This window comes from Streptopelia decaocto (genome assembly GCF_964273445.1).
Source record: "Streptopelia decaocto genome assembly, chromosome: 2".
Taxonomy (NCBI): Eukaryota; Metazoa; Chordata; class Aves; order Columbiformes; family Columbidae; genus Streptopelia; species Streptopelia decaocto.
In genome coordinates, this window is record NC_138655.1 from 1,737,709 (window position 1) to 1,762,422 (window position 24,714).

Consider the following 24,714-nt stretch of genomic DNA (forward strand, 5'->3'; position numbering starts at 1 on the left):
GATTGGAAGGGGCCTGGAAAGCTCATCCAGTGCAATCCCCCCATGGAGCAGGAACACCCAGATGAGGTTACACAGGAAGGTGTCCAGGCGGGTTGGAATGTCTGCAGAGAAGGAGACTCCACAACCTCCCTGGGCAGCCTGGGCCAGGCTCTGCCACCCTCACCAGGAAGAAGTTTCTTCTCAAATTTAAGTGGAACCTCTTGTGTTCCAGTTTGTACCCATTGCCCCTTGTCCTACCATTGGTTGTCACTGAGAAGAGCCTGGATCCATCCTCCTGCCGCTCACCCTTTATATGTTGATCCGCATGAATGAGTCCCCCCTCAGTCTCCTCTTGTCCAGCTCCAGAGCCCCAGCTCCCTCAGCCTTTCCTCACACGGGAGATGCTCCACTCCCTCCAGCATCTTGGTGGCTGCGCTGGACTCTCTCCAGCAGTTCCCTGTCCTGCTGGAACTGAGGGGCCACAACTGGACACAATATTCCAGGTGTGGTCTCCCCAGGGCAGAGTAGAGGGGCAGGAGAACCTCTCTCGAACCTCTGGAGGCAGAAAGAACCAAAAATGAACCATAAACCTTCATAAGTCCCTACCACCACCTTGCTAAACCCCACCAGCTCCTGGTTTTTGTTGCTGTTTCCAAGGCCTCCAACCAACCTGACACGAGACTGTGGCAGCATCTCCATAAATATTTGTTCACATGAAAAAAATACACATTGGTCCAGCTTCGGTTGTGAAGCGGGGAGGACTTTGCTCCCCAAGCGCTTGGTTGTTGGACTTTTCCCTTATTGGGTAGGTTAGGAAAGAAATCCATACGCTGATAATTATAAATATTTGCATTAGAAATAGGATTTGCACCGTTGACTGGTGTTTCTCAGCAGAATGCGGCCCGGGATCTGTGCTCGAGTGCGGTTGCAACACCAGCTGCCCGTTGCAACATCCCACATTGCGCGACCTGCTCAGGGATCCGCCGCTAAAAAAGAAACGTTTGCAAATCCTTTCAGTGCAACAAGGTGTTGGGAGTTTCACAATATCGCCAAAGAGAGGGGAAGCAAAGTGTTCTCAACAAATCCTGAGTTGCGAGTTGGTAACTGAGCAGAGGGATTTGCTGGAACAACCCCAGGTTCCAGTGTAAGTTGGGGAATGACCTGTTAGAGAGCAGCATAGGGGAAAGGGACCTGGGGGTCCTGGGGACAGCAGGGTGACCATGAGCCAGCACTGGGCCCTTGTGGCCAGGAAGCCAATGGGACCTGGGGTGGGTTAGAAGGGGGTGGTCAGTAGGTCAGAGAGGTTCTCCTGCCCCTCTGCTCTGCCCTGGGGAGACCACACCTGGAATATTGTGTCCAGTTGTGGCCCCTCAGTTCCAGCAGGACAGGGAACTGCTGGAGAGAGTCCAGCGCAGGGCAACCAAGATGCTGAAGGGAGTGGAGCATCTCCTGTGTGAGGAAAGGCTGAGGGAGCTGGGGCTCTGTAGCTGGACCAGAGGACACTGATGGGGTGACTCATTCATGTTTACAGATATATAAAGGGGGAGTGTCAGGAGGATGGAGCCAGGCTCTTCTTGGTGACAACCAGTGACAGGACAAGGGGCAATGGGTGCAAACTGGAACACAAAAGGTTCCACTTAAATTTGAGAAGAAACTTGTTGGGGGTGAGGGTGGCAGAGCCTGGCCCAGGCTGCCCAGGGGGTTGTGGAGTCTCCTTCTCTGCAGACATTCCAACCCGCCTGGACACCTTCCTGTGTAACCTCATCTGGGTGTTCCTGCTCCGGGGGGGTTGCACTGGATGAGCTTTTGAGGTCCCTTCCAACCCCTGACATTCTGTGATTCTGTGATTTCACAGAAGCTCAAACCATCCCAATTTCAAGGGGTGAACAAGTAGGAGAAAAAAAGAGGCTTTGCTTTCTGTCCCCACTTTAAATATCTTAGAAAATAATCACCCCAACTGGGAATGATAGCAACACAGATCATCGCTCTGAGTTCTCCCCTTCCCCAAATCCATGTATTTAGGTCTGTGTGCAGCTCACGTGCCAGAAGCGAGACTGCAGGCGAGAAAAAGGCCCGAAAAATAGACGTCGCAGCAGAAAACTGGTGCCCACTTGATAAATGACAGCGGCTTTTCCTTTAGGATCATGCAGCAGTTTCTTTTCCTGCCACTGACAATTTCCTCTCTGTTTTCCATCTAACCCAAGAGGCATCTCTTTCCCTTGAGCCCGCACTTCCAAGTCTTGCTATTATCAGCAAAAACGCAGTCCTAGAGTTTGTTTGCCCTTGGGAAGCACTTTTTTTCCCCTTGAGTTACAATAGCAAAAACTTTTTGGAGAAGAAGGAACTTTCTTTGGTGGTAAAGAGCTGTAGCTGGAGGTTGAGAGTGTCCGTGGGTTGCTCTGAATTGCAGCAGCACATGGAGCCCAAGTCAACATTAGGAAGGGCTGAGATTGATAAACTGATGCTCCAAATGGGTTTTAAAACTAAAGTAAGTCGCAAAAAGACACAAAATAGGCTCCTGGGCAATGAGTCTGGGAGGAAATACTGCCCAGCTGCTCAACTGGTTAGATAACAGGAAGAAATTCTTTGCTCTGAAGGTGGTGAGACACTGGCCCAGGTTGCCCAGAGAAGCGGTGGATGCTCCATCCCTGGAAGTGTTCAAGGTCAGGTTGGACGGGGCTTTGAGCAGCCTGGTCTAGCAGGAGATGTCCTTGTCCATGGCAGGGGAGTTGGACTAGATGTCTTTAAAAAAAACCCCTTCCAACCCAAATGATTCTGCGACTCATTGATTCTTGCTCTAATAGGTCTTTGTTTTCCTGTGATGTTGCCGCCTTCTTCTGACGTGTGCAGAGAGCAGCCATTCATCTCTTGGTGTGCAAGATTAAGAAAACCCAGCTGTTCTGGGTACCTCTATGGAGAAGCTCTCCGTTCCTCAGAGTATCTCAGCAACCGTTCCCCAGACCTCTTCCAGTCTGAACTCATTTATCTAACATGGCCACGGCACCGTGGACACATTTTCAGCACTGCATTGTACAATGCTGTTACTTGCTCTCTCAGTGATCTTGTCTCCTATCCTCTCTTGCAGTCAATTTCTTCCTTTTCCTTTTCCTTTTCCTTTTCCTTTTTTTCCTTTTCCTTTTTCCTTTTCCTTTTCCTTTTCCTTTTCCTTTTCCTTTCCCCTTTCCTTTTCCCTTCCCTTTCCTTTCCCTTCCCTCTCCCTCCCTCCTTTCTCTTCCCTTCCCCTTCTTCTTCCTTCCTTCCTTCCTTCTCCTTCCTTCCTTCCTTCCTTCCTTCCTTCCTTCCCTTCCTTCCTTCCTTCCTTCCTTCCTTCCTTCCTTCCTTCCTTCCTTCCTTCCTTCCTTCCTTCCTTCCTCCTTCCTTCCTCCTTCCTTCCTCCCTTCCTTCCTCCCTTCCTTCCTTCCTCCCTTCCTTCCCTTCCTTCCTCCCTTCCTCCCTTCCTTCCTCCCTTCCTTCCTCCCTTCCTCCCTTCCTTCCTCCCTTCCTTCCTCCCTTCCTCCCTCCCTCCCTCCCTTCCTCCCTCCCTCCTTCCCTCCCTTCCTCCCTTCCTCCCTTCCTCCCTTCTCCCTTCCTCCCTTCCCTTCCTCCCTTCCTTCCTCCCTTCCTCCTCCTCCTTCCTCCCTTCCTTCCTCCCTTTCTTCCTCCCTTCCTCCCTTCCTCCTCCCTTCCTCCTTCTCCCTCTCCTTCCTCCCTTCCTCCCTTCCTTCCTCCCTTCCTTCCTCCCTTCCTCCCTTCCTTCCTCCCTTCCTCCCTCCCTCCCTCCCTTCCTCCCTTCCTCCCTCCCTTCCTCCCTTCCTTCCTCCCTCCCTTCCTCCCTTCCTCCCTCCCTTCCTCCCTTCCTCCATTCCTTCCTCCCTTCCTCCCTCCCTTCCTCCCTTCCTCCCTCCCTTCCTCCCTTCCTTCCTCCCTTCCTCCCTTCCTTCCTCCCTTCCTTCCTCCCTTCCTTCCTCCTTTCCTTCCTCCCTTCCTCCCTTCCTTCCTCCCTTCCTTCCTACCTTCCTTCCTCCCTTCCTTCCTCCCTTCCTTCCTCCCTTCCTCCCTTCCTCCCTTCCTCCCTCCCTCCCTTCCTCCCTTCCTCCCTTCCTCCGTCCCTCCCTTCCTCCCTTCCTCCCTCCCTTCCTCCCTTCCTCCCTTCCTCCCTCCCTTCCTCCCTTCCTTCCTCCCTTCCTTCCTCCCTTCCTTCCTCCCTTCCTCCCTTCCTTCCTCCCTTCCTTCCTCCCTTCCTTCCTCCCTTCCTCCCTTCCTTCCTCCCTTCCTCCCTTCCTTCCTCCCTTCCTTCCTCCCTTCCTTCCTCCCTTCCTCCCTTCCTTCCTCCCTTCCTCCCTTCCTCCCTTCCTTCCTCCCTTCCTTCCTCCCTTCCTTCTTCCCTTCCTTCCTCCCTTCCTTCCTTCCTCCCTTCCTTCCTCCCTCCCTTCCTCCCTCCCTTCCTCCCTTCCTCCCTTCCTCCCTCCCTCCCTCCCTTCCTCCCTCCCTTCCTCCCTTCCTCCATCCCTCCCTCCCTCCCTCCCTCCCTTCCTCCCTTCCTCCCTCCCTTCCTCCCTTCCTCCGTCCCTCCCTCCCTCCCTTCCTCCCTTCCTCCCTTACTCCGTCCCTCCCTCCCTCCCTTCCTCCCTCCCTCCCTCCCTTCCTCCCTTCCTCCATCCCTCCCTCCCTCCCTCCCTCCCTCCCTTCCTCCCTCCCTTTCTCCCTTCCTCCCTTCCTCCTTTCCTCCCTTCCTTCCTCCCTCCCTCCCTTCCTTTTCCTTTCGTCTTCACATTGCTTGAGTCTAGCCAATAAACTGCTGCTGCTACTAGATTATCTCCTCTGCCTTGCCCATGTCACACCTCCTCCTGAAGCTTCCCTTCAGCTCCTGGTCTCCTTCCATGGCAAATTCAGGTGTCCCATCTTCCTAAGTGCCTGCAGAGCTCCCACCAGCTCCCCTGCCACCCGAGTAATGCATTTCCCAGAAACAGGCATCTGGAGATCCATGAGACTGGTCCAAGTGGGAGACAGAGATTTCTTAGCAGCCTGGATTTAGGTCTTTCTAAATTAAGGGCTTTTGTCTTGTGATCAGCTGGATTCAGAGCTGTGATTGTTCTGAAACAGCGTGGGTTGTGGTTGGGTCAGAGCAACACGGGTTGGACAGGGAAGTGCTGGAGAGAGTCCAGCGCAGCCACCAAGATGCTGAAGGGAGTGGAGCATCTCCCGTGTGAGGAAAGGCTGAGGGAGCTGGGGCTCTGGAGCTGGACAAGAGGACACTGAGGGGGGACTCATTCATGGTTACAGATATATAAAGGGGGAGTGTCAGGAGGATGGAGCCAGGCTCTTCTGGGTGACAACCAGTGATAGGACAAGGGGTAATGGGTTTAAACTGGAACACAAAAGGTTCCACTTAAATTTGAGAAGAAACTTCTTCCTGGTGAGGGTGTCAGAGCCTGGCCCAGGCTGCCCAGGGAGGTTGTGGAGTCTCCTTCTCTGCAGACATTCCAACCCGCCTGGACACCTTCCTGTGTAACCTCATCTGGGTGTTCCTGCTCCGGCGGGGGGATTGGACTGGATGAGCTTTTGAGGTCCTTTCCAACCCCTGACATTCTGGGATTCTGGGAACACGGGTCTGTCACGGTCCATTCGGTGACAGACTCATGATGGTTCATTTACCTTGTTCTCAAAGTGCAAAATTAAGGTGACCAAAATGCCAAGGGGTTATAAGTCAATCAGTGTTACTTTATTATTTTGCCCGTAAAGCGGCACACGATAAAGAAAGTGGAGAAAAAGGAAAGAGAAAGGAGGAAAGAGGACTGGCTACCACCATGAGTTCCAAAGGTGTCTCTATGGTCTCAGGTCCTGTAAGAAGAGTCCTGCCGGGCCTCTGTTGTGATCCACAATCCTTTGGTGGGGAGATCTCAATGATGTCCAGTCTGGAACCGTCTTTTATGCTTCTTCACCCCCCGCTCTCTCCCATGGATTGAGGCCAATCTCTGCCTTTGTTTTGTAATCCGGGCTTAACCGCGCAGGCCTGAAGAGTCCTAGCTTCACTTGCCAGAACCTGTCTGCACCTGCATCGCCTCATGTTCAGGGGTCTCTTTCTGTTCCGTTGGGTGACCTCAAGACCCTCTGTGAGCCTCTGCACATGCTCTTCTTCATTTGCCTTAGTAACAGGGAAGAGGCGGGGGCAAGATTGGCTGAGGCAGTGGGTGAAATCCATCTTCTGGAGAGCAGCTATTGTCCCCAGGTCAGAGAGACCTGTATAACACAATTCCTTTTAGGAGGTGGGGGCAAGTTTGGCTGAGGCAGCAGGTGAAGTCCATACAGGAGCTATTGTTACCTGTAGCCCCAGGTCAGAGAGACCTGTACAACACAATTCTTTTCCTCAGGCCCCTCTCCACGTCCTTGTACAATTCTTTCTATCAGGGCATCTGTTCTCCAAGTCCCTGACGGCGATGTTCAGGCAAATATTTTTCTTCAGACTGACTCTTACAGGGTCCAAGACACGGGCAAGAAAGGTGTTCTCCTCCCATGGACCTCTTGTCCCATTGTTTGCACTCCTGAGGCTGCATGGTGAATCATAATAGAGACCAGATCAAGCTGAAAACTAAACCAGAAGGAGAAAGGAGGAGAAGGAGAAGAAGAAGAAGAAGGAGAAGAAGAAGAAGGAGAAGGAGAAGAAGAAGAAGAAGGAGAAGAAGAAGAAGAAGAAGAAGAAGAAGGAGAAGAAGGAGAAGAAGGAGAAGGAGAAAGGAGGAGAAGGAGAAGGAGAAAGGAGGAGAAGGAGAAGGAGAAGGAGAAGGAGAAGGAGAAGGAGAAGGAGAAGGAGAAGGAGAAGGAGAAGGAGAAGGAGAAGGAGAAGGAGAAGGAGAAGGAGAGGAGAAGGAGAAGGAGAAGGAGAAGGAGAAGGAGGAGAAGGAGAAGGAGAAGGAGAAGGAGAAGGAGAAGGAGAAGGAGAAGGAGAAGGAGAAGGAGAAGGAGAAGGAGAAGGAGAAGGAGAAGGAGAAGGAGAAGGAGAAGGAGAAGGAGAAGGAGAAGGAGAAGGAGAAGGAGAAGGAGAAGTTCTGCAGCCAGATCACATCCCATGAGTCCATGATGGCTGTACAAGCACTGGTGCTGGTGCAGGAGGGATCAGCTCATGGCTCTTTTCTCCCCACACTTCAGCAAAAGGAGGCAGGACACAACCGCTGACGTTGGGCTGACACACGCAAGACAACATGGAGTCAATAATCGTGTAAAAAAAAAGGTTGAAAACAAGCTGAGGATCACAAATAAATCAGAGCCCCCAGCAGCGTTCTGCATGTATCAACCACCCCAGGAACACACTTAAAACTTCCATCTTTCCCAGGAAACCTCTTCTCTGGAGAGTTGGAAAAGTTTTCCTGAACTGTAACTTGAATCTCCTTTGCTGAAAATGAGGCTAATGCCTCCTTTACTTACACCAATGAGTATCAAGTACAGTCGATTTAATATCTATTTCTAATATTATTTCCCTTTTTTTTTTTTTTTAATCAAAAGCTGAAAATCTGTCAGCCCTTCTTTATGGGTGATGTTTTTTAAACCTTTACTCTTTTGATTTTTCCCTTCCAGTATCTCACCAATTTTTCTACATTTTTATTAATATCTGTCCCCAAAGGTTGATGTGACCCACAGGTTCCCTAGAATTAATAATCACTTTGTCATCCTATACATGATGCTCCTGCAAATGAATCCCAGGCAGTGGTGGGTGTTTAGGGAAAACAGGAGGATCTGGGGATCCGAGGAGATCCCTGTGATTTGTGAAACCACTCATGGGAGCGGGTGATACTTCCCACTCACCTGTCATCAGGTCTCCACATTCTGCTGGTGCAGCGCTTAATGAAGTTGGTGTTTCAGGCTTGTCTCAGCAAGTTTAGGGAAAGCCATCGGGAGACACCAGATGAACCTGAAGCTGATGAGGCCATGATTTCAAACATGCGAGCGGCTTAATTGGGTCCTATCGCCTGGCTTGTCACTGGATCTGCAGTTTGGGTGATGGTTGGGGCCATTAGAGGGATTAGCACCATGTTTATTCTGGGCTGAATGAGACAATTTAATTTCTCTTAAGTGTGCCGCCCCCCCTGGGGCGTTTTCTCACATGCAAGCACAGCATCGAAAACCTGCACTTGCTTTCTTACTGTTTTTTTAATTAAATTAGATTTACAAACAAGTGCCATGCAAGTGTAGTGCTGCGAACAAAGAACAAGCGCCGTGAATTCCTGGAGCTCTCAGAGCTTCCTCGTGGGGGAATGAAAAGGAAAAATAGGTTTATTTTAAGGATGCAATATTATTTTCTCTCCTTTGCCCTCTGCAAGTGTCTCAAGGGAGATATGTGTGAGTATTGTGTGCCAGAGAAGATCCAGTTCATACTTAAATTGGTGTCCCTGCTCCTCTGGATGTCCCCACCACACCAAATTTCTCCTTATGGGGACACCCCCAAGGAGCATCTGAGGAGGATCCCAAGTGTCCCAAGACACTCCAGCACTGCCTTACCCTGTATTTTCCTTCTTCTAGCTACATATTTTGGCGCAAATTGGCAAAGCAGGGACCGCTGGTTTAGGTCTCACTTTCCTGAGGTTGGGTTTTGTGGGAATGGTGGATATGCGATTTCACAGAATCCCAGAATGTCAGGGGTTGGAAGGGCCCTGGAAAGCTCATCCAGTGCAATCCCCCCCTGAGCAAGAACACCCAGATGAGGTTAAACAGGAAGGTGTCCAGGCGGGTTGGAATGTCTGCAGAGAAGGAGACTCCACAACCTCCCTGGGCAGCCTGGGCCAGGCTCTGCCACCCTCACCCCCAACAAGTTTCTTCTCCTCTTTCAGTGGAACCTCCTGTGTTTCAGTTTGCACCCATTACCCCTTGTCCTATCATTGGTTGTCACCGAGAAGAGCCTGGCTCCATCCTCCTGACACTCACCCTTTAGATATCTGTAAACATTAATGAGTCACCCCTCAGTGTCCTCTTGTCCAGCTCCAGAGCCCCAGCTCCCTCAGCCTTTCCTCACACGGGAGATGCTCCACTCCCTCCAGCATCTTGGTGGCTGCGCTGGACTCTCTCCAGCAGTTCCCTGTCCTGCTGGAACTGAGGGGCCACCACTGGACACAAGATTCCAGGTGTGGTCTCCCCAGGGCAGAGTAGAGGGGCAGGAGAACCTCTCTGACCTACTGACCACCCCCTTCTAACCCACCCCAGGTACCATTGGCTTCCTGGCCACAAGGGCCCAGTGCTGGCTCATGGTCACCCTGCTGTCCCCAGGACCCCCAGGTCCCTTTCCCCTACGCTGCTCTCTAACAGGTCATTCCCCAACTTATACTGGAACCTGGGGTTGTTCCTGCCCAGATACAAGACTCTACACTTGCCCTTGTTACATTTAATTAAATTTTTCCCTGCCCAACTCTCCAGCCTGTCCAGGTCTCTGGATGGTGTGTTAAAAATGAGCTTTACCCCTGCTTGTGTTGCAATAATTGTAATTCAGAGCAGCCCGTTTGAGTTCATTTACACAAGCCACTCGAAGGGAAGGAACGAGCAGCTGGGAGCGGAGGAGGCTTCTTTTGGCAGAAGAGCCAATTTCTGCCAATCTAAAGCGCTTACAAAACTCCGGGTAGGGCTTGAAGCCGAATAAGTGCCCGGCTTATTCCCTTATGTGCAGGACTTTACAATAGAAGAGGCTGCAGGAAGTTTTTTGCGTTGTTTTTCTTTTAGTTTTAGGGCTTTAGGGAACCTCATAAGGACCAGGTTCCGCGACCGCTTTGTATTTCAAAGCCTTCACTCCCATCCACACAAAATGGTTTATTCCTACGGGCTGGCTCTTCTCCATATTCTACCACTGAATCGCTTTTAAAAGGCCACTAAATATGCTATAAATAATTCACTAAATCGAGCTTTCTGAGCAGACAAATCGTGGTTTGGCCCCGGGGACGCTATTTGAACTCCCTGACTGCAACGGGAAGCGCGATGTCCCAAGGGGCGGCCGCTGTTTTAAATGATTCGAGGTTGACGATCGGTGGCTTTTATGAAGTTCCCATCATGGGCGAGTTTAGAAGGAAACGGCGTTGTCCTGGTACAGCTACCTGGCTCAGCTTTTTCCCCCCCAAATTGTTTAAAAATATAATTTTAGCCTGGATTTTGATCTCTTTTGCAGACTCGAGGTTCTGTTGTGGCTTTGTGATGGGTTTTATTTCCTTAGGGAAGAACGAAATTATTAAGAAAACAAATTTCTCGAGGAGAATATCCATGTAAGTTACATTCTATTCTTATTACATGGTACACCTCATGGACACTCTTAATTTAAACTGGTAACATGAGGCCATCTGACTTTTAGAATGGGACACATGCTCAGGGGGTAAAGTTCAGGTCAAAGAAAATCTTTGTAGGGGATAAAGCCTGGGACCAGACGTCAGAAAACCACCTTCTTCTTAATTTGCCAAATGTGTTACAAAATATGACTTGCAGAGCCACTTACTAGAGTCTTGCATCTAGGTAGGAACAACCCCAGGTTCCAGTGTAAGTTGGGGAATGACCTATTAGAGAGCAGCGTAGGGGAAAGGGACCTGGGGGTCCTGGGGACAGCAGGGTGACCATGAGCCAGCACTGGGCCCTTGTGGCCAGGAAGCCAATGGTACCTGGGGTGGGTTAGAAGGGGGTGGTCAGTAGGTCAGAGAGGTTCTCCTGCCCCTCTGCTCTGCCCTGGGGAGACCACACCTGGAATCTTGTGTCCAGTGGTGGCCCCTCAGTTCCAGCAGGACAGGGAACTGCTGGAGAGAGTCCAGCGCAGGGCAACAAAGATGCTGAAGGGAGTGGAGCATCTCCCGTGTGAGGAAAGGCTGGGGGAGCTGGGGCTCTGGAGCTGGACAAGAGGACACTGAGGGGTGACCTCATTCATGTTTACAGAGATATAAAGGGGGAGTGTCAGGAGGATGGAGCCAGGCTCTTCTCGGTGACAACCAATGATAGGACAAGGGGTAATGGGTACAAACTGGAACACAGGAGGTTCCACTTAAATCTGAGAAGAAACTTGTTCCCAGTGAGGGTGGCAGAGCCTGGCCCAGGTTGCCCAGGGTGACTGTGGAGTCTCCTCTGCAGACATTCCAACCCGCCTGGACACCTTCCTGTGTAACCTCATCTGGGTGTTCCTGCTCCATGGGGGGATTGCACTGGATGAGCTTTCCAGGGCCCTTCCAATCCCTGACATTCTGGGATTCTGTATTACCCTCTTTTCTTACTTAATTAGAAGCTGCAAATTCCCAGGCTCAGGTGACATCTCAAAATTACCCCGACTGCAGCAACTATTTTGCTCTTTTGCTGCTGAAGTTTTACCGGCACATCTAACGCACAGTGAAGATTTTAAATTAAGAACCAAATTTCCCCATTCTTGCAGGAATATGAGAACATTGACAGTTTTCTCCACTAGCAGAAGTCACCTTTGTGGCTTTGCTTCGGGACTGGGGGTCCTGCAAAATGTTTTTAAGAATTACAGCTGAAGTGGGAGAAATAAGGATGCGTGTGGTTGATGGGTAAAATAAAGTTGTTCTATGGGGTCACCGGGAAATCCTGGGCTGCTGGGAGACACTGGTGATGGAAGAGGGCAGAGAGGGGCAGGGGACAGGGGATGGGGAGAGCTGGGCCAGGCTGAGATGGGGACAGGGGGTGGGGACAGCAGGACTGGGCTGAGATTAGGGACAGGGGACAGCTGGGATAGCACAGGCTGGGGAGAGGGGATGGGGACACCTGGACCACACTGGGCTGGGGACAGGGGATGGGGACAGCCAGAGCTGGGGACATGAGATGGGGACAATGAGACTGAGCTGGGCTGGGGACAGCCAGACCAAGCTGGCCTGGGGACAAGGGACAGCCAGGTTAGCTCAGGCTGGGGACAGGAGATGGGGACAGCTGGACCAGGCTGTGCTGAAGACGAGCAACAGCCAGGACAGCCCAGTCTGGGGGCAGGGGATGGGGACAGTTGCACCAGGCTGAGATGGGGACAGGGGATGGGGACAGCAAGACTAAGCTGGGCTGGGGACAGCTGGACCAGGTTGGGCTGGGGACAAGGGACAGCCGGGATAGCCCAAGCTAGGGACAAGGGATGGGGACAGCAGGACTGGGCTGAGATTAGGGACAGGGGACAGCTGGGATAGCTGAGTCTGGGGAGAAAGGATGGGGACAACAGGACCAGGCTGAGATGGGGACAGGGGATGAGGACAGCGAGTCTGAGCTGGGCTGGGGATAGAGTCTGGGACAGCTGGGCCAGGCTGGGCTGGGGACAGGTGACAGTTGGGGCAGCCCACACTGGGACAGGAGATGGGAACAGCTGGACCAGGCCGGGCTGGGGACAGCCGGGTTAGCCCAGGCTGGGGCCAGGGGATGGGGCCAGCCAGACCAGACTGGGCTGGGGCCAGGGGATGGGACCAGCCAGACCAGACTGGGCTGGGGCCAGGGATGGAAGGAGCCGCAGCCGCCCGGGCCCAGCACAAGGCCCAGGGCTCAGGCCGCATAGGCCGCAGCTCCTTCCGTTGCCAAGCAACGGCCGCCGCGCACTCACGTGACCAGCCAACGGCCCGGCGCGGGGCGATGACGTGACGGGGCGGGGCCGGGCGGCAGCGCTGCGGGGATGGAGGAGAGGGAGCGGCTGTGGCGGCAGATCCGGCTGCTGCAGGGTACGGACCGGGGGAACGGGGGAGAGGCTGCTCGGAGGGGACCTGGGAGACCGGGGGAAGGGGACGGGTGGGTTGTGAGGGGACGCGGGGGGGGCGGGTTGTGGGGGAACACGGTGGGGGGGGGGGGCAGGTTATGAGGGGACTCAGGAGTCGATGGGTGTGGGGGGGTGGGTTGTGAGGAGACCCGGGGAGGGGTTGGCGAGATGTGAGGGGACCTGGAGCGGGGTCGAGTTGTGAGTGGACTCAGGAGTCGATGGGGCGGGGTGGGTTGTGAGGGGACCTGGGGCGGGGGGTGGGTTTTGGGGGGACTCAGAAGTCGATGGGGGGCGTTGGGTTGGGAGGGGACCCAGGAGTCGATGGAGGGGGGCGGTGAGGGGGCCCGGGGACGCGGGGGGGCTCAGGTTGTGAGGGGACCCAGAAGTCGATGGGGGGCGGGGGCTGTGAGGGGACCCGGGTTAGGGAGAGTCGGGTTGTGAGGGGACCCAGGAGACGATGGGGGGGAGCGGGTTTGAGGGGACTCAGGAGTCGATGTGGGGTGGGCTGTGAGGGGACCCGAGTGGGGGGGAGCGGGTTTTGAGGGGAGGAGTCTACGGGGGGGAGGAGTCTACGGGGGGGGAGGGGCGGGTTGTGAGGGTGTCCTTTGGGGAGGGGGGGTTTGGGAAGGAGACCTTGGAGTCTTAAGGGAGGATCCGAGGGCCTGAGCGAGGCGGGGGGGTGGGGGTGGGGAAGAACCCAGGAGTGCCGGGAAGGGGGAGGGGTGAGGCCTGGGAAGGGCCTGCGGGGTGGGGGAGGGTAGAGGACCCAGGAGTGCTGGGCAGGGAGGGAAGGAGCCCAGAGAGAACTGGGGAGGTTTGGGGGTCCCCATGGGGGGCATCCCCATGTTAGTGGTCCCTGTAGGATCAGTGACCCTTCTGGCTGGGGGGATAGGGGTTGTCCCCTGCGCTGCAGCCCCTGGGGATGGTGACAAAGAGGTGGGACGTGCCCGTCACCCTCTGTCCCTTGAGTCTTAATCATGGTGGAGGAGTGTGTGTGGGGGATATATTTGTCCTTTCCTAGAATCATAGAATATAATCATTTCGGTTGGAAGAGACCCTCAGGATCATCGAGTCCAACCATAGCCTGGCTCTAGCACTAAACCATGTCCCTAAGAACCTTGTCTAAATGCCTTTTAAACCCCTCCAGGAATGGTGACTCCACCACTGCCCTGGGCAGCCTGTAGCAAAATAAGCATTGGTTTTTATTCTTAGTGCTAACTTGCTCTGCGCACCCCAAAATGATATTTCCTCTCAAAAATCCTCTGATAATTCATTTTATTGGGAGGGTTTTCTAAGCACTGTGTACAGGACCTTCCTAATCAACGTGTATCTATTATCCAAATGACTTTGTTTGTACACCAAAGCGCTGGGGAGGTGTGGTGGTTTGGCAGAGGGATGTGCAGTGACTCAATAGTGGAGCTGGGGCCACCCCAGAGCCTCCTCATCACTGGTTTGAGTGAGAAAAGCCATGAATCTGGTGAAGGGCTGGAGCACAAGTGTGATGGGAGCAGCTGAGGGACCTGAAGGGTTCAGCTGGAGAACAGGAGCTGAGAGGAGACCTTCTGATCTCTGAACTGCCTGAAAGGAGGTTGTAGTGAGATAGTGGTTGGTCTCTTCTCCCAAGTAATGAGTGATAGAATGAGGGGAAATGGCCTCAAGTTGCACCAAAGGAAGTTGAGGTTGGATCTTGGGAACAATTTCTTCCCAGAAAGGGCTGTCGGGCATTGGAACAGGCTGCCCAGGGCAGTGGTGGAGTCACCATCCTTGGAGGGGTCGAACAGATGTGGAGATGAGGTTCTCAGGGACATGGGGTGGTGCCAGGGGTGGGGGAGCAGTTGGACTCGATAATCTTCAAGGTCTTTTCTAACCTCAGTGATTCTATGAGTTTTGTTTGGGGCTGGTGATGGCTGTTCTGGGTTATGTGCACAAGCACACCCTTCAGAGACTGTCCTGAAAAGATATCTGGAGATAAAAGTATCATTTTTTAAATACCAGGCTCCAAAAACAATAATTCAAGCATCTGTTTAGGCACATAAAAGAGAGCGTAAATCATAGAATGTCCCGAGTTGGAAGGGACCCACAAGGATCATCGAGTCCAGCTCCTGTCCCTGCACAGGACAACCCCACAGTTCACACCATGTGTCTGAGGGTGTTGTCCAGTCTCTTCTTGGGGCAAAATGTGGCCGACAGCACTAGTGGAGTGTGTTAAGGGTGTGTTAGTGAGTCTGTGGTTCAGACCTGCGTTGTGTTGTCCTGCGAAATTGCTTTTGTTATTGATTTTCATGAGAATTGAGGGAGATTTTTAAGTGTTGCCTTCCAGTGCTGGTTATCTGAAATGTGGCCTGAGCGATTGTCCTCATTGCAGCGTGAAGAAAACCGATGCTGCGGTGCTGTCAAACACCCATGGATTATGATTAACAGACTCTTGTTTTCTTCTCCTTAGGTCTTATAAACAACCATAAAAACACGCATGGGGACGCGCCACGGCCGCCGCCATCGGCGGCACCGAGGTGGAACAATCCCCGCCAATCCGCCTTCAGGAGGGGGACGTTTTCGGCCAGGTATCCCCAGCAGCCCCCCAGGGATTTCCAGCTGCACCAAGGTCCCTCCTGGAGGAAAAAATATTCCCTCGTCAACCGGCCGCCGGGGTCAGCATGTGATATTGGAAGCGGTGGAAGTGCCAGCACGTCTTGCGCTTTTGGAAGCCGTGGGGACAGCCAGGTCCCCGAGCCACCAGAATCATCCCCGGAGAGACATGTGGACTTAACCACAGATGGAAATATCGTCGTGGGGATCCAGCTGCCTCAGAGAGCCGACCCGTTTGGAGATGCGAAAGATTTTGACGGTGTGGGTTCTTACTGTGAATTTTCGGGGCTGAAAACACTCGTCACTGTGCCGGGAGACAGTAAAGATGCGCAGAAATCTCTGTACATGAGCCAAAGTGAAGAGAGACGACCCTCTCTCTCCATTTCATTCAACTCATCTCACCGGTTTGTGAGTTCAGCGTACGTGAGTGTGCCGGATAAGCCTCGAATAGTGTGTCAGGCCAGCAACGTGGTCGCGAACTCCCTGACCTCCTGCGCAAGCACCAGCGAAAGCGCTGTGACGCTGAAATCGGAGCCACAGCAACTTTCAGTGGTGCCGGATCGTGAGCCGGCTCAACACTTGGTTCGGGTGAAGGCAGAACCGCTGGCTCCAGGGCAGGCCGGTTGTGAGCAGGTCACGGATGCTTCCAGAGAACCGAAGCTCCTTGGAAACAACGCAATGCGCTCCAGGCCTGCTCAAACCGCAACTTTGGTGGCTGGGGTGACTCCAATGAAAAGCAGGTTTTCTGTAGTCCCCAAAACCGCTGCTCTCCAAAGAGCTGCCTCAATACCCGTCTCCGGCAAAGCTCCGAAGTTTAGGAAAACTAATTACACGTGGGTCGCAAACCCTGGGAAATGCTCTCGTCCTGTGAAGAGGTGGGTCAGCCCTAGAGCATCGGAAAGCGCTAAGAAGGTCAATGCTGGAGCAGAAAAAGTTGCTAAACCATTGCCGAAAGCCGACTTGGGTGCAAAACTGAAGAAATCGGGACTCCAGTCCAAACTGGGTGTTTCTCCCAGTAAATATAAGTGGAAAGCTTCCAGCCTGCAGGCCTTGCCTTCCACCTCCAAATCGGCGTTCAGGTGGCGATCCGAGGATCACAAAAAACCTCCAGCCCTTGATCTCCTTCGAACCAGCGCCGTCCCGGCGCCTCTGAGCGCAGCGTCTGGTGTCGGTCTCGGCGGGGCCAAGTCCTCCTTGGGCGATGCTGCATTGTCCAGTTACAAAGTGAAGAGTCGGACAAAAATCATCAAGAGAAAAGGAAATTTGGGGTAAGCTGCTGGTCGTCTTAACAGTGTCGTGTTTTGTGTCCGCTGGCTTCACGTAAGTCGTGGCTTTAAGTGAAATTGTTGTATGCTAGAGGTTGTCTTTGTTTTTCTCTTTCCAAGTGTGGTGACTTTGTTCTCTCTGGAGCTTTCCAGGGTTCAAGGCCTCAGGTTTTAATTGTTTTCAGTCTGTATAAACTCTGACTTGAACCTTTAAAACAGAGCTGGGTTTTCTTCTCCTCTCATTCTCCAAAGATTTTACTGCAGCACTTTGGGGTCTCCTCCCTGCCCTGAATAACAGACTAATATTCAAAGGGAAGGAAGGTACTGTCTTCCTTTATTGATTTGTTTTCAAATTCCTATAATTTTATTGTGTTGAGGGCTGGGGAAAGGATGAGAAGTGGCTTGAATCATGATGATCTGTCCCTGTAAAGCATTTCGTAGACCTTGGGATGGGAGATGAACTGTGCAGGCTGGGGAGAACCACTGTCCGTGATGTTCTGGGGTCTTGTGGAGCAAATTTTCACCCTTGACCATGTCTGATAGAGCCAGAGTACAATGGGAAGGTTCTAAATGAAGCTCGGCTGAAGGAGAAGGCGTGTGGGACAAGTTATCTGCAAAAGGGCTTTGCACTGGAATCAAGGGGAAGCAGATAAAAGATTGGGTCCAAACATTCTGTGAAAGCCATGGAAGTGCCATGAGGGCCTTTTTTATGGTGTTTTTTGTGTGTTTTGTGTTGATATTTCTCGCCAGGGCTGGATTTTTCTTGGCAGGGGAGGGTTCAGCGGGATGGGGCGAGGGTTGGTGGCTCAGCTGTGTCATTTCTCTACCACCGAACTCGGACACACCCTCAGTGCAGTCCACATGTGGTTTGGCTCCTTCCTTGCCGCAATAACGCCATGCTCAAGCTCTTGAAAATTGAGGCCTAAATAACTATTCTCCGTGACTCAATGAGCTCGTAACACGGCACCGATTGAGAATCTGGTGCCTCCCTTCCAGCTTCTGTTTCCCAGATCCTCTGCTTGGTGTTTCACCGCAGCTGAAAACCCTCCTGGTTTGCTGGGGAAAGTGTCTGTGGGTGGATCGTGCTGGGAAAATCACTCTGGAGCAAAGTGCCTATAGAAGCTTGGATTTCTGGGGATTTTTTGGCAGTCAGGGAGACAGGACCCTCTCCTCATCTCACTAAAGGACGGCATCCTCTCCCCTGAGCAGAAAACAGGAGGGAATGAGTTGATTGAGGTAGGCTGTCAAATACCTCATTCTCCATCTGTACTTTGCCAAAAATTCATCCCACTTGCCCGTTTATTTGTAACTTTCTCTTTGATGCTTCTTATCGCCCTTGGGTAAGTTAGAAGGGTGGAACGTGGTGATGCAGCTTTTCTTCTCAGCTCTGGGCAAGGGGATAAAGTGCGTTTTTGTCACCTCTTCTAACTGTGCGACGTTCCCCTCCGCAGTTCCCCACTGGATAAGAAGAGCAGCTCCTTGCCCACCGCGCCTCAGAAAAGCCACTTCCACCTCAGGAAGAAAAACTCCTCGCGGGGAAAACCCGCGACGCCGAAACGTTCCTCACCCAAAGGTCTGGTGCAGATCACCAAGCACAGGCTCTGCCGCCTGCCGGGCTCCACCAGGGAAGGTAGGAACAACCATCCCTGAGGGATGACGGGGACCCCGTGCCGACAAATCAGTTCTGAGGGAAGATTTTGGGATTTAGAAATGGGTTACCAGGTTCTGCAGGAGGTGAATCTGCTGTTGTTGATCCCGGAGCTGAAGTTGGGCTGGAGTAACGTTTTTACTTTACCCCAGAGCTTGGTATCTCCAGATGAGACCGTTTTAAAGCTGCTTCTTGCTTTTAAAGTGGTTTTGCTGGACTTGCAAGTGTCAAATAGGAAAGTGCTCAAGGATGGAAGGGGATGGCAGAGGCAGAAATACATCTGTAAGACGAATCTCTCGTTTTACACCAGCCACAATTTTGTGTATGTCACGAGATTCTCCTCTAGCAACTACAGACCTACCTCATGCACCTGTATCCCAGTGTGATGTCTGTGGGCGTTTAGGTTTTGTATGTAATTTGCTTAAAATAGTGCTAATTAGAGGAATGCCATGTCCGTCATGTTTTTATGAACAGGTAGTTTTGGGTTGGCAACGATTGGAGGAGATATCGGCTGCTTGGGGAGGAGCAGCTACATGTGTGTGAAAGTTTTTTGTGATGTTTCTGCCTCAGAGTTTGGTTGTACTGTTCAGTATTGACGGTATCATGGACAAATGGCTCCACCACCCTGAAATTTAGTTTTTAAAGTGTATACAAAGCACATTTTTGCTCGCCTGTGGCGTGGACCCTGCGGTCAGTGTCCCTTAAATGGGGAGGGCTGTTCAGGCCGTGACGTTGCTACGATCTGTCTCTAAAAGTAAAGCTGTCAAGCTTCTGTTTTCATGTAGACACGTCAGTGGTTTCCTGTTCTGCGCTTCAACTACCGAGTTTACAGGCGTGATTATAGTTATTTCATGTCGAGATGTTGCCGTGTTTTGACGGGCGAAAAGACAAGAACGGGGGCTCGAGGTTCAGGAAAGGGAAAAGTTTTTTGTGGGAGGAGAGGAAAAAGAATGTTCTCATCTTGTGTGTGTTTGAGGAGGGGTTTGGAAGGATGGGAGAGGCTGTTGTGGGGGAGTAATTTAGGGTTCTGCTTGCTGCAGAGCAATGTTTAGATTTCTTAAAGGGAAGCACAACTTCAGAGAGTTCGATGGTGGGTTCACTCTGTTATTTGCTGCACAGGGGAGATATGCCAAGCTGAATACTGCTGATCTTCCCTCCAGATGCCTGTACCCGTTCATGAAGCAAATTGTCAAGTGTCTTTCCTTCCTGATAACCGTTCGCTCCAGGGGCCGTTTCTTGGGGCTCCAGAGACGAACTTTCAGGCGAGGCTGTATCTGTTGTGGTGCAAACTGTCAGGATTCTTCTCTCCCTGATAACCATTTGCTCCGGAGTCTATTTTAGAACTCCAGCAACAAACTGGATACCAGCACAGCCTGATACCATATGCAGAGCAGACTTTCAGGAGACAAAATTATTAGAAAATAAAGAATTTAGTGGAGTAGAATAGCAGAAGGGCTGGCTCGAGCTGGGTACCTGCACAGAGATCCTTTGTGAGCATAGAAAACCACAAACTTTTCTATCTTTACAGACCATTCACACCATGATTCAGTCCAATAGCAATATTTCACTTTGAGGTCTTCTTGCTTCTCATTGGATCTTTTTATCCCATTCCATGTGTGCCTTTGTTTTGTTCAGCTGTAGACAATGTTTATGGTTCGTGGCCTTGCAGGTGCTGTTTTGTCTGAATAAATCCTTTCTTAGCGAAGTGCAAACCAGACCTTATCTTGCAAGTGTTCAGTGTAGTTTGTAGCTGCTTTTAGTAACAATGAGCAGAACTTTACAGCTTAAAATTTTAGCAAATCCGACTTACTAAGTAACACGAAGCAAAGAGAATACTGAAAATTATACAACCTTCTATCTCTAAATAATTAATTAAATTTAGCGTGCGTCTACTTAAGCTAAATGATCAATATTGAACTTGAATTGGGCTTGTCCACTGACCTCTGAGTAGTAAAATCATTGCCATACAGCTCACTTATTTAGCAGGGAGAGCTCAAAGTGGGCATAGTTCAGCATTCAAACGGTCGCTTGATTTGGGGGCTTGTAGGGGACCTTTCGCCAGTATGAGTCATTGAATAAATCTTTATGCTGTAAAGCTCCTTTTTAAAGAGTTTACTTTGCTTGCCGAGAGCCTCATATGAGCAGCTCTGCTGTAAACTCTAGAAATACGGATGAATTTGAATTTGCAACAGCATTTTACATATGTGGAAGTTGAGATACTGAGTATTGTCAATCTGAGTTCCTTGATTGAAGGTGAACTTCCCATACTGAAAAGATTTTTGATCTTAAACTGCATAGAGCTGAAAATATGTAGATAGAGCAGATATAAGCTTGTGCTCTTGGCTCTTCCTCCTTTCATGAGTGCCACGAATCCTCCTTATTCCCCGTGCCTCACTGTGGGAACATGGACACTGATGCCTCGGTGAATTAAAAATACTTCCCCACCGTAATTATGGAATGTTTTTTAAACTTTTCTCTTGCTGGGTGTATTTTTTTGTTGGCGTAGTGATTGTGAGAACTTGGCTGTGTGTCCTCTTCCTGGAGAGGTTCTCAAGATGCGACAGAACGATGTTATTGAAAGTTCTTTCAGTTTCTGCTGCTCTCCTCCCTCCTTCCTTCTCTCTCCTCCCCCCTCCTCCCCCCTCCCCCTCCTTACTCCCCTCTCTCTTCCCTCCTTCCTTCCTCTCTCTCTCTCTCCCCCTCCTTCCTTCCTTCCCCTCTCTCTCTCTCTCCCCCCTCCTTCCTTCCTTCCTCTCTCTCTCTCTCTCCCCCTCCTTCCTTCCTTCCTCTCTCTCTCTCTCTCCCCCTCCTTCCTTCCTTCCTCTCTCTCTCTCCCCCTCCTTCCTTCCTCTCTCTCTCTCCCCCTCCTTCCTTCCTCTCTCTCTCTCCCTCCTTCCTTCCTCTCTCTCTCTCCCTCCTTCCTTCCTCTCTCTCTCTCCCTCCTTCCTTCCTCTCTCTCTCTCCCTCCTTCCTTCCTCTCTCTCTCTCCCTCCTTCCTTCCTCTCTCTCTCTCCCTCCTTCCTTCCTCTCTCTCTCTCCCTCCTTCCTTCCTCTCTCTCTCTCCCTCCTTCCTTCCTCTCTCTCTCTCCCTCCTTCCTTCCTCTCTCTCTCTCCCTCCTTCCTTCCTCTCTCTCTCTCCCTCCTTCCTTCCTTCCCTCCTTCCTTCCTTCCCTCCTTCCTTCCTTCCCTCCTTCCTTCCTTCCCTCCTTCCTTCCTTCCCTCCTTCCTTCCTTCCTCTCTTTCTCTCTCTCCTTCCTTCCTTCCTTCCTTCCTCTCTTTCTCTCTCTCCTTCCTTCCTTCCTTCCTCTCTTTCTCTCTCTCCTTCCTTCCTTCCTCTCTCTCTCTCTCCTTCCTTCCTCTCTCTCTCTCTCTCTCTCCCTCCTTTCTTCCTCTCTCTCTCTCTCTCTCTCTCTCCCTCCTTTCTTCCTCTCTCTCTCTCTCTCTCCCTCCCTCCCACCCTCCTTCCTCTCTCTTCTCTTTTTCTCTTTGCTGCTGGAACATAAAGCACTAAATGCTGCTATTGTACAGGGTCGCTGCAAATCTCTCCTCTTTTGTACCATCATCTCGGGGGTTCCCGAAGCACTTGATTTGTGCCTTCCCGGGCCACTGTCAGCCTGGCAAGGCAGCTGCCCAGTGATTTACGGATGCTTTCCTTCTCTAGTTAGAAGAAATTTGGAGAAATTCAGCAATTCTTGTGTGCTTTGAATTTTTGTTTTGCCCAGGGAGACATATATGGTTTAGTACAAAAAGGTTATTAGACACTGGATGGGGCAGCACCATTTGCAAGGCAGCATCATGAACTCTGATGAGAGCGTAGCCACTGATAGTGCTTGGAACAGCTCAGACGTCACGTTCAGTGCCTCTAAATGTATAATTATGTATATAATGGCATCTTCTGGTTTCACAGTAGTTCTATATAGATGTATAATTATGTATATGATGCTCGCTGTCTTCTGGTTTCACAATGGTCCTATATTATTGTATCATTATGTATATGGTGGTCGATGTTTTCTGGTTTCATATAGCAAACAGGACTAAGTGGAGGCTTTAAGTGGGTTTAATTCCTGGGTCTCAGATGATCTGAAAGGTTTTGCGGATTTGTTTTTATTTCTCTTTTCTTGTGCTAATTAGGGTATTAAGCGAGTGGTGGAGTTTTAAGTCTTGCTGTTTCTTGGAAGACAAGTGTGAGAGAAGTAAATGGGGTACAGAGATGTTACTGGGATCCTCTTGGGGAACCTCTGGGGACCAAACTGGTGACAACCCAGCACGCTTGTGCAAAAAAGCCGCATCAGCCCCTTCCGCTGTTGTGACACAGCTTTGCTATTTTCTTGTTTGTCCTGTTCAACGAGCTTTTGGGATATGTGGTGCAAGCCATACGTACCCAAGACATTAATCCTGCCTCTCCTAAGCGTGTAACGCCAAGTCCTGTCTATCTCCTGACTATCCAGTTCCCTTTTTAGCCCCAAATGTTTGATCTCCCAGCTGCTCAGTTTCACATCCACGTTTCCCGACGGTCTATTCAGAAGCGCTTTCCATGTTTTCATTTAAGGATCAGCGATCAGACCAGAGAGATTATTTAGGCTGCTTGCATGACGAGCTTTATACTTTCACCTCTTCTTGATTAACTCCAAAATACTCATTTGATTAAATAGAACATCAGAAATCAGGGTATGTCCCAAACTGAAGTCGCTCTGATGGGCCCGTTGAGCGGTGGAGCGTTTCTAACGCAGTTTAGCACTCTATTCATCCAGGTATTTTAATTCGGGGCTGGTGCTGGGGCAGAACGTGTGTGTAGGACCATTTCAAGTGCTTGAACAAAGCGAGGAGGAATAGAAAACACTCTGTTGCTCAGCAGAGCCAAGTAAATGTTGATAAACCAGATGTCAGACTTCTTGACCACTTAGTACTTAATGTGCCCTTAATATTAGAGTTCTTTTTTTTTTCCAGGTTCTTTCTTTACATTTAACTTCTTCGGCTCTTTTTGAAGATAATGAGATAGGTGCTTTAGTGGGAGTTGTGACTCAGGTAATGTGTCTTTGCTTTGGGCATCGTCACGAGCCTGATGGAGCCTCCGACCTTCCCCTCATTTGAGCTTCACAGTTGTATTTCTGCTTCATTCGGCACCTGTGCATTTCAGATTTTTTTCTGAATTTCAGGCTTCACATATACGTTTATCTATAGGTCAGGCTGTTGGGTATAGACAGAATGAAGGGGATAAAAAGCAGCAGGTGTTTTTTGGTATTTGAACCACAAGATGTGATTTGGAGGATAAATACTGGGCTCCTACTCTGTCATTTGAGGAGGAACTTTCCTACCAGTAACAATATGTCGTAATTATGCTGTTTGAATGACAAATGTCTATCCTGAATTGGTTTTCTGTTGCTTATTTGTTATAGCAAATAGCCAATCTAATAAAATTGTGATGGATATGGTGGGACAACATCACTTTTTGGCCGTGTGCTGTCCCATTAACTTGGGCAACATTTATCATTTTTCTCCAAACTGATTTATTCCCAAAAGTGCAGGGAACTTTACCACCAGTTTCTAAGGGAAAATACCAACTTTTAAGTGAGGTTGGATTGATCTGGATGCAATGACAGAGGGATAAACCCATTCCTCCTGTCCTAAAATTCCTATGGATGCAGCAATCCCTCCTCTTTCCCAACAGCCTTTCACTCCCAGCTCTTATTTGACATTTTACAGGGTGAGGCCCTTTCTCAAGTCTTATTTTTGCTGACAGGTGAGTCCTTGAAGTCGTGAACCTCTGGCAGCTTTGAAAATCTCACCAATGGATTTTACACCCCATTGTGTTTTCTTTTTCTTTAAAGTGAAGACCAATCAGTAAATATTTCTAACGGAGACATTGTCGGGACACTGTGGTTTGATGTTTCTTTTATTAAGCTGTATTTTATATATATATATATTTTCAGTAAACTTCGCAATGTGTCGCTGCTGTTTGTGCGGCAACAGCTCAGCTCATGTTACAGCTGGTGCGACGACTCTGTTCCATCTTATTAGAAGCATTTGGAGGTGACAATTTCTGCCCTTGAGTCAGGGAAAAACAAAGCTCAGGACCCCTCGGGGTTCGTTGCATCTTTTATTCTCTGCTCCATCGTTAGTCTCGTCTTTCCGAGCGGGTCCTTCCGAACCAACGCCACTTTTTGACCGGGTGCTGTCCGATTAGCTCGGGCAACATTAATCCTCTTTCTCCAAACTGGGTTATTCCCAAAAGTGCGGGGAATTTTATCACCAGTTTTTAAGGGAAAATACCGGCCTCTAAGTGAGGTTTGATCTGGATGTGATAGCAGATGTTCCCGCTCCTCCTCTCCTAAAAATCCCATGGATGCAGCAATCCCTTCTTTTCCCCAACAGCGTTTTACTCCCAGCTCTTATTTGACATTTTACAGGGTGAGGCCCTTTCTCAAGTCTTGTTTTTGATGACAGATGATTCCTTGTGGTTGTGAACCTTTCCTCACCCTTGCAAACATAAAGAATCAAGCTGTCTCCCTCCTTGGCTGCAACGCCGGTAAGTTCACCCTGTTCGGGCA

At 50.6% G+C, this 24,714-nt stretch overlaps 1 protein-coding gene across 1 annotated transcript in view; it reads left to right on the forward strand.

The window, feature by feature from the left end:
• Window positions 1-12,562: 12,562 nt before the first annotated feature.
• The window catches only part of ZC3H3 (zinc finger CCCH-type containing 3), a 202,674-nt gene continuing 190,522 nt past the window's right edge, over window positions 12,563-24,714 (forward strand). Inside the window, exons 1-3 of the mRNA XM_082047074.1 lie at window positions 12,563-12,632; window positions 15,111-16,521; window positions 17,970-18,148. Of these exons, the coding sequence (XP_081903200.1) occupies window positions 12,587-12,632; window positions 15,111-16,521; window positions 17,970-18,148 (1,636 nt within the window). The 5' untranslated portion in view covers window positions 12,563-12,586. The remainder of the gene's footprint in view (window positions 12,633-15,110; window positions 16,522-17,969; window positions 18,149-24,714) is intronic.